This window comes from Trachemys scripta, chromosome 18, assembly GCF_013100865.1.
Source record: "Trachemys scripta elegans isolate TJP31775 chromosome 18, CAS_Tse_1.0, whole genome shotgun sequence".
NCBI lineage: Eukaryota > Metazoa > Chordata > Testudines > Emydidae > Trachemys > Trachemys scripta.
Genome location: NC_048315.1, coordinates 9,708,904 through 9,723,541, shown reverse-complemented (window position 1 = coordinate 9,723,541; position 14,638 = coordinate 9,708,904). Strand labels below are relative to the sequence as shown.

Genomic DNA, 14,638 nt, shown 5'->3' with positions numbered 1-14,638 from the left:
CTCACAGACCCCGCTCCAAGAGGCCCCAGGCCCAAATCTCAGCCCTGCTCAGGGCACCGCCTCCAACCGCAGCTTCCCCGGCCTGGGCTGGGCCGAGCTCCTCCCGCCCCCACAGCCGGGACCCGCGGCCCGGGACCGCTCCCTGCAGCTGGGACTACGGGCGCCAGCATGCACCGGGACCGCCTGCCCTTAAAGACTACAGCCCCCAGCATGCACCGGGCCACCGTCCTCTAAGGACTACAGCCCCCAGCATGCACCGGGCCACCGTCCTCTAAGGACTGCAGCCCCCAGCATGCACCGGGACCGCCTGCCCTTAAAGACTACAGCCCCCAGCATGCAACTGGGCCACTATGTCTTAACTTAATGGTTTTCCGGCCCCCAGCATGCAACCCCCCCCCCACCCCAGCCCGGTGGCCCCGCCCCACCCGGACACCGCTCCCCAGGCTTGGCCAATGGTTGCAAAGTGCGTTGAGGATGGGACGTGTCCGGGTGAGGGGCTCGGGGGGCTGCACACAGCCCAGGATACAGCAGCGGCAGCCCCCTGTACTGACCCCCGCTCCCAGCATGCCGAGGGGCGCCTCCCATTTCTTCCCTGCACACCCCTGGGCTGCCTGGAGCCGCCCCTTTGGGGAAGGGGAGATGCTGCTCACTCGGGGCGGGGGGTGTAACCTGTCACGGAACAACGTCCCGACGCACGGGGCTCGCTCCGGAGCGCTGGCCCGGGTGGGGCAGGGACGAGACGGGCAGTGCCTGGTGCAGGATGAGCCCCCGGGCTGGGCCACAAACCTCCCGGCTGCAGCGCCCCCCCCCCCCCCGTGCCCTGTGCTGTCCCCCCGTTTGGGGCCACAGCCCCCAGGATGCCCCGGGCCCCCCCCCCCCCGCGAATGGTACGTTCCATGGGGGCGGGGGTGATACCCGGGCTGTCGCCGTGGCAGCCAGAGCCCGCAGTGGCGGGAGGGGGGCGCGCGGCGCGAGCGCAGGAATCTGGCAGGTAAATACCAGCCGCGGGGCACAGGGGGGTTGGTTCCCGGACGCCTGGGTTCTACTTCCACCGGGTTAGGACGCTCCACAGCCCGCCCCCCCCACACACACACAGAGCCAGGGTGGGGGGCAGGCTGGCCTTGCCCCCCCCCCCACACACACACAGAGCCAGGGTGGGGGGCAGGCTGGCCTTGCCCCCCCTCATACACACAGAGCCAGGGTGGGGGGCAGGCTGGCCTTGCCCCCCCAGCACTGACCTGGCCTCCCCAGCCAGCCCCAGGTCGGTGGGGAAGCAGTTTCCTCCCCAGATACAGAGGGGAAACTGAGGCACAGCTCCAGGGACTTGGCAGCGGCCAGGCAGCCGCTCATTGGCGGAGCTGGGGATAGAAGCCAGGAGTCCTGATGCCCTGCTCTACCTGCCAGGCCACTTCCCCCCGACCCCCCCGTTCTGCTCACTGAGGAGCTGGGGTTAGGGGAGCAGGGTGGGAGGCAGCCCACCTGGGCTGCATCTACCCCAAGGCTTTTCTGCAATTCTCCCCCTGCTGCTCTTAAACTTGGGCTGGGACGGTCAGCCCCCACCCAGCCATCTCAACCCTATGCAATGCGGTGAACACATCATCACAGGATTGACACGAGCCTGATCATCATTGCCATCAAGGGTGGGAGAATTGCAGAAATTCATTGGTGGAGGGAAGGGCTGAGAGCTGCCTCTGATGTTTTCTTCAAGATTCCCAGCCCTCCATGGAAAGTCTAATGTTGGGGCAGGAGGTCTGCCCGCTGAGAAGGAAGCCTAGAGGGGAGTTGACAGGTGGAGGCAGTTAGAAAGTGAGGTGAGGGTCTGCCTGGGGGCACACTCCCTCTCCAGGCTCTCAGTTACAGCTTTGCAGTCAGGAACATTTCCTGGCCTTGCTCTGTAAACTTGTGACACCTCCTCTGCTCCTAAAGGTACCAGGTTCTGCTCAGCATCACCTCCTCTGCCATGTAGGGATCAATTCATCTCTCACATGTCCTAGAGACAGTCAGGCCTTGGTCTATCAGCTTCTTTTCACAAGGTGGCACAAGGACAGATGAAGTGCTGATGGTTGGCCTGGCTCAAACTCCCACTCCGGGGAGAGCAGCAGCTTTGGGCATGCATAATTTATAGAGCCAGGGCTCAGGCAGATGTTTCTCATTACATCATAGTCCAGTTTCCCCACTTTCCCCTGTAAACCACCAGCTCCTAGGGCTCAAGTGAAGAGTATCTTACTGTCATTCTTCCTGGGCATTGGGATGGGCCTATACAATTTTGTGGTTTTAAGGTTCTGTCTCACGCTAGGGTCTCTGAGTATCAGCTGAAAGTGGCTGAGAATCTTAGGACTGAAAGAAACTTTTTTTTTTTTTTTTAAACAGACCTTTGTTTAAGTGTTACAAATAATAAGGTGTGGTTCAACCAGTCCAAGGGGGGGCCGGGCCGGGATTAGTAACTTAGTAACAAGTAACTGCACTTGTTTGGGTAGTTTTAAGGGACATCTTGAATCATATAATAGATGTTTGTCCTCACTTACCTCTCTTGCCCCAATCCCATGAATCATTTCCATGGGTAGCTGCTGTGAATTTAATGCTCTTCTTTGCATGCTGTTCACTTTTTCCCCCTTTATACGTTTAGTGCAACCAGCTTATTCTACGTTGTATCCTGAAGCGAGACAGAGATGGCCAAAGGCATTCTAGGAGATGCAAGTGTTCACTTTGATGAGCTGAATAAACTACGAATTTTGGACCCTGAGGTTGCACAGCAAACAATTGAACTCAAAGAAGAATGCAAAGCTTTTGTGGACAGTAAGTTCTTTCCTTTTTCTTAGTTCTGTCTAGGTCAAGCTCTCAGCAATACTAAACATCAGGTCTAAATACTGCTTTTGCTGCTGGCTGGCCTTTTACCATCTTTAAAAGGAGTCCATCTAATGACAAAACTGGAACTAGTTACCATTCACAGGTGGAATTTTGAAACAAAACCATACGTACATCCCTACCTCACCTCACTTAGTTTTGTCATCAGCTTGCCTGAAAAGAGCACCCAATAAGGAGTAGGAGCAATGGAAAGAAGAAAGGATGCATTCACGGAGTTTAAACCAAGGGTCTGCTTTTGTTTTTAGAAGTCTTTTTGTTAATTGATAGTGTTAAGCGGTAGCTTTGGTTAGCTTGTTCCTTCTGGCTTTTCACATCAGTTACAGCCGTAACATCAGACGACTGGACTAGATGACCTCTCGAGGTCCCTTCCAAACCTATGATTCTATCAATGCTCATTAGCAGTAGTTCCCTGTAGAGAAAACCAGACCTGGAGCTGAATTTGTGCCTGCCAAACTGCTTCCCACAATAAACCCTATCTATGAAACACCTGAGAATATTGATATTTTCCCCCATACGCAACCATTACACAATTTACAAACGTTTTCTGAAGCTAACAAGTCAGTACAGGCAGTGAGTCTACTGTGCAGACACTGTTGCATTGTCTTCTATCAGCCAACACAGTCTCATTAACAGGGTGAAAAAACCTATTACAGTTTTAGAGCAACCTTTCTTGTGAATTTTAGTGTCTGAGCGGTGCTTAATGGTAATAGGCTAATGAAGGCAGAGAATTTGATAATGAAATGTGCTATGACTAACACATTCCTGTCTCCATCACCTATAATAATTTTTCCGATACAGGAAAAGAGGGTTTCTTGGTAGGTGGCTGGTTGAGTTTCTATTTGCAATGATTATGTTTGTTGCTGGGATTTTATGGTATGTTAGGGCACCTATCCTTGTATGGACATCTCTTTTTAAATTTAGATCTGAATCAAGAAGAGTATAGGGAAGTCAAACTAAGATTAGATGTCCTAATAGGATACAAGAACTCAACCTCATCAGTGCTTAACGGCCTTTCATTATATTTTCCTCTTCTCCATCTTAAGTTTAGTAGCAATGAAGATCTTAAACTAAACGTATGCCTGATACAATCAATTTCAAAATGGTTAAGAATATAAAACATTAAGAAATCCAGGTTAAAAAGCACTCAAATGCTATAGAAAAAGGTGTGTGTCATTTTGATGAATACTTTTAGCTTAAACGCCACCATTTTTTCCTTTGCAGAAATTGCCGAGTTTCAGAAAATAGTGGGTAGCTTAATAGAACTTGTTGATCAACTAGCAAAAGCAGCTGAAAATGAGAAGATGAAGGTACCGTACATTGAATTATTGGCCCATGAAGTACTCTGTCCTGTACAATACACAGACAGCCCCTGCCCTATCTACTGTATGATCTAAGCAATCTAGCTATTTATTCAATCGGTATGATAGATTGTTTTAGGGATCTTTTAGGTGGTAGAGAGGTAACACCCGTCTTTGGATTAACATCATAGTTGTTCGTTACCAAGGGTTTAAAGGACTAATGCTAGCCAGTAGCACACAAACAAGCAAGCTCATTAAAGTGTCATGTCATTCCAGGTGCTTGTTTTTTCCCAGCCCTACAGCTTATCAACTATGTTTGCATGTAAATAGCAGATTCCTTCTTTCTAATCAGTATTTTCCTTCCACCAGTTCATTCAATAGGGCCAAAATTGAGTGCGTGGGACATTAAGTGTCAACGTGTCGCAGTGGGCAGTGCCATCACCAAATATACCTGGCAGACGGAAGCAGCTGATTAGAAAACAAAGAGCTTTTATTTATACACCTCTTCCTAGCTACTTTTTTGAATGTTCTTGTTGATGCACATGTAGAAATACATGCCACTAAGATCTGTGTTTTATAGGTCAGTCTAGAAACAAGCCTGGACATTTAGTGTGTTTAAAAAAAAAAATTCCCACAAACTTATTTATATTGGAAAAAGTTCAGAACTAATGGTCAATTCTGCGCTTACCTGTCCCTTCCTTGCCCCAATCATCCAGTGGCCAAGTAATATTTCTAGACCTGGCTTTGCCTTTGGTCTTGCGCAGGTTACTAACCTGGGTCAGTCAGAGTAGTGAATATTTGAAGGGAAACTCTACGAAGATGTTATCTTCCTTGAAGTCTAATTATTAAAACTACCTGGAAAGTTGATTGGTTAGAAATGACAGTAGTAAACAATGATACAGCTCGATTACTAAAACCCAGTCTTGTTTCCATAGGCAATTGGTGCCCGAAACTTGCTAAAGTCTATAGCGAAGCAAAGAGAAGCACAGCAGCAGCAACTTCAGGCTTTAATAACTGAGAAGAAAATGCAGTTGGAAAGGTAAGCTAAGCTGTTACATGAAGCCAAGAATGATAGTTTTCCAGGAGTTTGGTTTAGTATTTTGAAAGAATCGATAGTAACAGAACAAACGTGACTAACTTTATTAATATCACTGGTTTTGTGGACTAGAAATTCAGTTCCAGTATTTAAACTCTAAGTACAGGTTGTAACCATTCATTCTCTCTCTCTCTCTTTTCCAGATACCGAGTGGAGTACGAGACCCTGTGTAAAATAGAAGCTGACCAGAACGAATTCATTGACCAATTCATTTTTCAGAAATAAAGGATTTAAGACCAACATCCGCTGACTGGGCAAACTTGTACCTTTCCAGTATCCTGACGATTCTAAAATATGCAGTTTTATATTGTGTACCAGTGAGCAAAGCAGTATGTGTAAAGGCAAAAAAAACCCCAAACAGTTTAACACTATGTGAACTTACATTAAAATGGCAAAAAGGAGGGATTTTCCAGGGATGTGTAAATAAGAAGAGTTCTAACCTGTCTCGTTTTTAAAAAAAATCTGTATGGTCCCTGTAGTTTGATTTCATTTAATCTTTGAATGGACACTACTGTTATATTACATGGATCATCCCCACCCCTTTTTTTTTTCTTTAAGTTTACAATACTTTGGGAAATCAGGAAATAAATTATTCTTTTTAGAAGTTGCTTTATTTTCAGTTTTTTGACCTGCCCGAATCAGCTGCTCATGTTATTTAGATAATGAAGAGACTATTTTCCTTAGATTTAACTAGTTCACTGGATTGTCACTTTAATAGTTTACCGAATACAGCTTTTCATGTCTACACAGACACAAAACACAACATTATTAAGAAGCACCAACAGCCTGTTTTTATTTGGACTGATCAGAAGAGAATTGCCACCCAGTTAAAAAAAAATACACAAGTTTGTGACTAACAGAACCCACAAATGACAATCCAAAATTGGAAAACATACAGCAGAATTCAAGACAGATTATACCTGAGGCTCACAGACTCTCAGCAGTTTCTTGGGACTTTAACAGTGACCTAAGCTGCCAATTAATAAGACAGACCATCCTGAAGTCTTTGTGGCACGAGCAGATGTTAACTGTAAACGGATTTAAACAATGAATGTTTAAAGTTAGGTTCCAAAATCCACATTTAGATATCTGAGTATGAATGGCCTGATTTCCAGAAGAGCTGAGCACCCACAAATCCCATTAAGGTTAACGGAAATTGCAGGTGGTCAGCACCTGAAATAGAAGTCAGGCTGCTTATAAAGTGCTTATATGTGGAGTTGTACACCTAACTGTAGGCAACATGAAACTGTTGGCCTTTGTAATTTAGACCATGGCACACGGATAAGGATTCCAACATACTTTCAATGACAGAATAGTCCTTGACATCATAAACAATGGATGTTACTGCAATTTAGAGGTTAATGCTCAACCTTTTAGAAGAGATTTGGAACAGAAGACCAGACCGCTTGCCATTCCATGTCTAACCGGAATGCATTTGTACATTTCATCCCAGGTGCGGCTGCAGCTTAGCTCAACATTTCAAGTGGCTAAAAGGAGGGCGTAGCGCCACTCAGGTTTGGCCCATCTGCCCATCTGTAGCTAGAAATTAAGGGGTGGGCAGGCAAACTTAAGTTGTGCTGCAATGCCATGCACCAGGTCACACCACCACTAGGTTTGGGGACCCTCTCAAACAGGGGACCCAGGGCAAACTCCCTCTCCCGAGGCAGTCCTGAATGTGGGAAATGTTCACTTCAACTGAGATGGGCTTAGGGTCAAACTAGGATAGCCCCAGGACAGCTGGGAGGTATGCTGCAGGTCAGAAATGGGTGAAAAGATCCCTGCTCAGACACAATTAGGAAAAGACTTTAGGACCCGTTGGGAAGAAAGGTGCTATACAAAAAGCAGACATATATCAAAGTAGGTTACATTTTAGCATTGAGAAATCCACTTCAGAGGCAGGTCTTGAAATATACTCTAGCCCGTGATTCCACTTCATAATCAAAAATGGAGCTGGGACAAGCAGAATCTTTAAAAAAGGATCATACTGTACTTCCAGATGGTTAGGCAATGGTATATAAGGACGTGGATGCAGAGGCTTGCATGCAGCCTGGCAGGCGTGTCCAGGCACAAGATCAAAAATATATAATGCAATGGCTAGAGTTTTGGCCCACAAGTTCAGAGTTATGAAATCTTAAGACTTAAACAACTACGTGACTTGGCTGCATTAGCAAATATTCAGTAAGACTCTTAACTTTAATGGGCGAGGTTCTGCCCCAGCAACACCTAAGCCAATGGGATTGTGCATATGTATCTGGGGCCAGAACCAGACCCTGTTTTTACTTCTAATAAAAATGATACAGAATAACACTTCCTCCCTCACAGCCTCGCTCTACTCCCCAGCTGCTTGTAGTTAATTAAGTCATAACACTGTGCAATCATGCAGCCTCCAGCATGTCTTATTTTTAAACAGACGGGGGGATCCACGGTTTCTCACACAGGTGTATTTACCATGGTCTTTTTGGAAGGAGAGCAGCTGAAAGGGAGACAAAACGTAAGTGCAATGCTCTATTTTCAGTATTGTACGTCAAAGGCTTTACATGTTTGTTTTGTTCACACTGATGAAAAACACGAGTTTGCCAGCACCAGAGAAGTTAGGTCCCTCTAGCCACAGCAACAGGTACTTGTTTTGGGAAGAGCAGTGACTTCCAGCCAATTCAAGTCTTCTATTTGGGACTCATACTAGTGTGAAGTGGGGCAGCAGACTGCGCTAGACGGACACTTCTCCCCCAGGACCTGGACGGAGTAGATTCAGAGAACAGATGGGGCTAGATATTTAGGCTGTTTCCATTCACCATTATTTCTTTTTCCTTTTCTCCACCTGGTTGTATTGGGGGCTGTACAACATGGTAAACAGGAGCAGAATGGGAATCAGCAAATACGGCACATAGAAGAATAACAGAGTAAGGCGTTCCTGCTGCGTCTCGGGACCCTGATGCTTGGACGCTGAGAAATCGTGAAACAGGATGTGTGCAAGGATAGGAAATACAGTTGTAGCTACGTGAGTGGAGTAGATAATTGCTGGAGTCCGTATCCATTTGCAGCCACCTGTATTCGAGCCAGAAAAGTATAACATTTGTTTGAAATAAGAGGGCAGCATTCAATAGCCTTAGGATAAATACATTAAAGGGGGTGAACGCATATTCAGATCTAAACTGCTATGAGAGAGTTAGGTATTAGCAGAAAATTAACCCAGACTGCCCGAGCCTCAATTGCAAGTAGGATATGGAAGCAGGAAAACGAATCTGTTTTTATTAGGTGGAAGAGTGGCAACACAAGGCGTGCCAACTGGAAGCTTAGAAAGACAGGATGCAAATAGGATTCCTGGGACCTCTCTTCAAAGCAAGCTGATCAAATATTTTCATCTTCAAAAAAATAGACACAGACTTAATTCAAGAATTATATTCTTAGGTCGACCACCAGGTATCGTGAAGATGCCGAGTATCATTATACCCATTTTACAGAGGTTAAGTGATTCGTCCAAGGTCATATAAGAAGTCTGTGGCAGAACCTGGAATAAACGCCCCATGTCCTAACAGGGCTGTTCTCTCCCCACTGGGCCCTATTACCTAGAAACCTAGGATTTTTGGTTTAAGATAAAGGTCTCTGTTGTGGGAATGAAGTGTAGCGTGCCAGGCTTGACAAGCATCAGCGAAAGAATAATTTTTCCTGTTTTTATTTTCATTATTTTCCTACAGGCTCTATTCTACACTCCTTACTGAGGCAAAATTCCTAGTGAAAAAACAGGAATCCCCCCTTCCCCCTTGATGTATTTGTAATGGCTTAAGTGTACAGAACAAGCTTTCTGTACCACCTAAAATGAATATCTGCAAGACGACCGCATGCACAATATTGTTCTTTCATTCCTTCTGTACCCACCTTTTAAGAATGCATAGGCTGCAAAGGGAAAGAAAGGCAGTTGCAAGGCGGCTTCACAACATATAAACGACTTAAACCATGAAGGGGGCTCCAGCATCATGGGATCTTTGAAGGTCACCGCATACCATTTTAACAACTCCACCAGCTTAAGAAAAAAAACACAACAGATTAACACACTTAACGTTAGCTGCAATGAGAAACAAGGCACTTTACATGACCCATTAGATGGAGCCATCGTTACAGCGAGAGAAACCTTTTAAAAGATACGGTCTCATCTTGGTACGCAAGGCTTCAGCTGTGCAACTATTAGAGTTAATGGGAATTACGCTGCGAAAGTCTCTCAAAGTGGTGAAAGCGCTCCGTAAGCATACATTCCATTCTGCAGCGTTTTGTTCCCCACGTTCTCAGGGTTATCACCACCTTACATAGAACCTCCTGCTTCAGACGTGAATGGCCACAGACCACCCTGATCCCTTTTTCCACGAAGGGCGCAAGCCAGGTTTCGTGGAGAGAGGAAATATTCTTGAATTCCACTCTTCTTGGCCCTGCCACTGGAAGGACAGGTGGGGCCAGATTTACAAAGGTATTTAGGCACTCCAACAGGCAGACAGGTGCCTAGTGGAATTCACAAAAGTGAATATGTTTGTACAGCGCCTAGCTCAGTGTCCTAGTCCACCGCTGGGTTCCTAGGCACTATGAGAATACATAAACAGGAGTTCAACGCCTAATTCACGTAGGTGCTTTTCGAATTCCCACTAGGCCCCTATCTGCATCTTTAGACATCTAAATACCTTTATACAGCTGGCCCATGGGGTTTAAACAGTCCCCTAAAGAGGTTTTTGTCCCAGCTCACAGTGCAATGAGCTAAATGTTAAATGAGTCTGAATGACAGAAAAATCAATTTAAATGTGGTTTTGTTAGGCCGCCTTTGGTTGAAAGTCCATTGAAATTTGCAAGTTAATTTTTAATTTAAATATGGCTTCTAAAATAGAAGAAGCCTCCTGATTGACCAAGAGAAGGCAGAAATCAAATAGATTATATTTATAGTTTTCTATCATACTGATCAAACCCCGGTGACAAAAAAATGAATTTTTATAAATAACTCGTATTGTACCTTGATTGGTCATATTTTGGGAACCAGTTATCTCTGCCTCTTTCACATCCATGGTGGGGTTTTGCAGGGGAAACAAATGTACTGAACCATGAGGCCAGTGTTACAGACGTCACTCAATGAACAACAGGACTTTGCTCTGAACTCTTCCAGTCTCTCTCTCAGACTGGATTAACTTTTTAAAGACAAGAAGTAACACCTAGTGCTTTCCATATGCAGAAGAAATCTACTGTCAACCAGATATTCGGGTATTTCTAGGCTGGTTAGGTTAGGTTAGACTCCGGCAATAGCTTAGCATGCTAGGAAGATAAAAGTAGGAGAGATTTTAGCAAGGAGGTTTCTTGCTCTTATCGGACTTGTTTAGACTGAATTGGCAGAGGAAGCTTGCACGGATTTCATTTGATTCTTTGAACCATTTTGGAAGCCAGTTGATTTGTGCCCTCGTGAACTAATCGAAGTGAAATTTAGCCTAGTGACCCCAAACTAATGAGCTTTGGCACAGGATATACGATCTATATTTATACTGAATACTACATAAAAGCTAAGTGGTATTGTAAAAAAAGGACTCATTTTAGGACAGTAAATTACTAGCCATCTAGTGAACAATGACTCATTATTAACACTGCAGAACGAGAGCGGAGCCTTTTCTCAAAGATGCAGCAAGATCAAGTTTTTCAAGCTAAAGGCTGGGCACAAAGTCATTGCTATTCAAACCCTTCTATTGGATAGTCCCTACAGGTTTTGCACAAGCTGCAAACACGCACAAATCACAATGTCACCGAGAGATTCCTGGCAGCTACTTACACTCTGAGGGTAGATGCCAGCTCCATGCACAAGCGGTTGCAGGTCTATGATTAAAGTGATGGGAATATGAGTGAGGAAGTACAGGGCAAAAACCCACTCCAGTAAGCCTGTAACAGCAGCCATACCTTCCCTGGTGCAGAGGCAGCAGGAAGTCAGCTTGTAAGCAACAGACAGCAACATGCCATCTTTCTCTTGCTCCCATTGGCTGCACTCTCAGTAGGCTGGGTTTCCTGCTGGGACAACTCACAATTTAAAGGGCTACTCGTTTTGCTGAAGTCAACCCATGTGCAGTGCCTTCCCTTAAGGAAGATTCCATACAACTGAAGAGGAGAACGTACTATATTTGCGCTACAATCTATTTTAAAGACTTCAAAACATTTTCATAGCTTGGTTAGGGAAAAAAAAAAAAGTATTGGCTCGATCTTTAGTACTCAGCTCAACAAATTAAGCCATCAACACAGCACAGGATTTAGCAGGTTGCCTTTGAAGCCGATAGGAGGTCAGAAATCCTCTGTGCGCACATGCACACTATTTTGGATTCCCAAAGGAATCTAAGGGACTCAGGAGAATAAGCGCCATTGACTTTCAACGGGACTTGTGCCGTTAAGTAGCTTAGGGGTGAGCTTTTCAAAAGTACCCAATAGGTAAGAATTTCTGGTTAGCAGAAGAATCACAAGTTGTTTTGAGAAGATGCTCATATATACTCCTGCTCACGTTCATTTCTTTACTTTTACCAGACCCCGGGTTGTTAGTGAGTCCAGTCACTAACAAACCTTACGCTTTCTGGTTGTCCCACTAGTTAACTTCCTCCTGGATACGAATTTTCAGCAGGCTGAAGGGTTTTGGCAAGATCCCAGGAGTAAGAGGGGAAAATGTGTCTAAATGTCTTAAGAGTACTCCACTTGTGAGGTAACTCCCTTTTCTTCATATGTCATTATACAATGCCTGCATCTGTAATTTTCACTCCATGCATCTGAAGAAGTGGGGTTTTTACCCACGAAAGCTTACGCCGAAATAAATGTTAGTCTTTAAGGTGCCGCCGGACTCCTCATTGTTTTTGTGGATACAGACTAACATGGCTACCCCCAATACTTAATGAAGCAGGAGTTTCTGCATTAGTACCAATGCACTTCCCAGCAGCAGGTTGTGTTCCTGTCTCAAACATAAGTAGCTTTCTTTAAAAACTATTAATAAGGTTTACTTCAAATCACTGAGCCAGTCCTATTCCCTTCCTGAACTGGAAGTTGACTATGGTTAAAGATCCAGTTTATTATTTGTGCAATGGCTGTACACATCTTTCCTTAATACAGATAGTAAACAAAGCTTTCAAGAATAGAAATACTATCTGATTGACACCAGTGCCAGGCACAGCTGACAGCAAAGATCTATCTTATAAAAATAGGTAATTGAATAATAGGTGCATTTCAAAGATCTCAAGATATTCTAGTACTACAAGAAATATAAAGTGTAAGGGAAAAGACCGGGAAAGTCGCTACACAATGGATTGAACATATGATTTTAATATTTATTGAAAATTCAAATCCTGTTAGCAGTTCAAAGGGGATACTAGATTTGGATACACTTGCCTTATGCTCTGGAGGTGTTGTCTACCTGAAGTTGTGCCAACATTTCTATTGGAAAGCCCTTAACTTTTAGGGAGTCTAAGTTTTAAACCTTTTCTCCCTGTTCAAATGCTACATTGGACCACATCTTCTTCTGCTGGTATGTCTTCATGGAACTACACTGATTTACACCAAGTAAGGATCAGCTCATATAGGTGAAATACTGGCTCCAGTGAGGTCAGTAGGACCAAGATTTCATTCTAGTGCTGTCTGAGTTATAATCAATACTAACCTAATTGTAACTTAATACCAAGTATCCTGTATAGTCTCCCTCACACGACATTCTTTAATGTAAGGGACTGTGTCCTCCTGTGTGTGGAGAGAGAGGTTCAAACCTTGTCGGGGGCACTGAAAACCAAACAACAAGCATTATATGTCCATTTTGGCCTCTGCTTGTGTCTTCCAGCTGCTGTCTCAGTTTGGGAAGATCCCAGCCCATCTCCATCTCAGAAGACTGAATTCTTTAATGGCAGTGGAGATTTAAATGCCGTCAAACTCAAACATTCAAATTAAGCCGAGTTGTTGATGCAAATAAAGAAAGCACATTCATTACATAAGAACAGCCATACTGGGTCAGACTAATGGTCCATCTAGCCCAGTATCCTGTCTTCCAACAGTGGCCAATGCCAGGTGCTTCAGAGCAGTGGTCCCCAACCTTTTTCGTCTGGCGGTGTCAGACAACGAGCCACAGAGGACCATGGCGGCGGACAAGCATCCGCCAAAATGCCGCTGACAAATGGCAATGTCAATAGGCGTCACCGCCGAAATGCCGCCGAGAATTCAGCGGCATTTTGGCGGTGGTGCCTCTGGAGGACGCTGCTTCTCGGTGGCATTTTGGCGGATGCTCATCCGGCGGCCAGTATGCAGGTGCACTTATACACCCTGGTGGGTGCCATGGTGCCCATGGGCACCGCGTTGGGGACCCCTGCTTCAGAGGGAATAAACAGAACAGGGTAATTATTGAGTGATCCATCCTGTCATCCACTCCCAGTTTCTGACAATTAGAGGCTTAGGACACCCAGAGCATGGGGTTGCATCCAACATCATCTTGGCTAATAGCCATTGATAGACTTATCCTCCATGAACTTACCCAATTCTTTTTTGAAACTAGTTAGTTTTGGCTTTCATAAAATCCCCTGGCAACAAGTTCCACAGGTTGATTGAGCGTTGTGTGAAGAAATCGACTCCTACGCAGTTGATCTTGTGTCTTCAATGCTGTTCTCTGCCACAGACTTGCCTTCAACCAAAGTACCAGCTGCTTGTATGTGTATTGTGAGCATAGTGTTTGCAATATTTACGTCCATTTTTGCATCTTTTCCTGCCCTTGTCTTCTCCCTTCTTGCCCCCAAGAAACCACCCCATGCAGTATATACCTCTACCCCAATACAACGCTGTCCTCGGGAGCCAAAAAAAATCTTACTGCGTTATAGGTGAAACCGCGTTATATCGAACTTGCTTTGATCCGCCGGAGTGCGCAGTCCCACCCCACCCCCCCGAGCGCTGCTTTACCACGTTATATCCGAATTCGTGTTATATCGGGTTGCGTTATATCGGGGTAGAGGTGTATTTGTCAAGTAGCATCTTTGTGGTAACTGAAAGCCAGTTGTTTTAAAATTATTTTTCCACACTTGCTAATTCTGCACCTATTATCAGTGCAAATCTAATAAAGGGGAAGCATGAGCTAAAGTCCAAGAGCTTATAGATCAGTAGTGACAACATTATTTAACCCCTTGTACAAGAGGAATTTAAACTGCTTAAAATGCAGCCCAGAAAATTCAAAACTGGTCAACAGATAAGCTAAATTTTAGCCTTATTGGATGCAAAGAGGGTGAAAAGAGGTATTTCAATAGGACTTCCCATTTTTAATTAGTAGTCAGAGTAAGATCTATGCAGAATAGCTAATTATATATTAATGCTCCTCATTTTAGTCCTAGAATTACTGTCTTTGTCCCACAGACACAGCACC

The 14,638-nt window shown here is 44.9% G+C and overlaps 2 protein-coding genes across 3 annotated transcripts in view; one reads left to right on the top strand and one right to left on the bottom strand.

The window, feature by feature from the left end:
* Nucleotides 1-5,860, top strand: part of IFT20 (intraflagellar transport 20) — a gene marked incomplete in the record, with an annotated part of 6,131 nt that extends 271 nt beyond the window's left edge. Inside the window, 4 exon segments of the mRNA XM_034752371.1 lie at nucleotides 2,627-2,796; nucleotides 4,087-4,172; nucleotides 5,099-5,202; nucleotides 5,403-5,860. Coding sequence (XP_034608262.1) covers nucleotides 2,670-2,796; nucleotides 4,087-4,172; nucleotides 5,099-5,202; nucleotides 5,403-5,484 — 399 coding nt within the window.
* A 167-nt stretch (nucleotides 5,861-6,027) lies between these two features.
* Nucleotides 6,028-11,222, bottom strand: TMEM97 (transmembrane protein 97). 2 transcript variants are annotated; one of them, XM_034752370.1, is made up of 4 exons: nucleotides 11,051-11,222; nucleotides 9,136-9,280; nucleotides 8,044-8,304; nucleotides 6,028-8,007 (listed from the first exon to the last, which is right to left on the bottom strand). In XM_034752370.1, exons 1-3 carry the CDS (start codon nucleotides 11,171-11,173, stop codon nucleotides 8,054-8,056), a joined length of 519 nt encoding a protein of 172 aa, XP_034608261.1. In that variant the 5' UTR covers nucleotides 11,174-11,222; the 3' UTR covers nucleotides 6,028-8,007; nucleotides 8,044-8,053. The 2 variants fall into 2 exon arrangements, with proteins under 2 accessions (XP_034608261.1, XP_034608260.1); XM_034752369.1 differs by having other exon boundaries at nucleotides 6,028-8,304.
* Nucleotides 11,223-14,638: the final 3,416 nt, after the last annotated feature.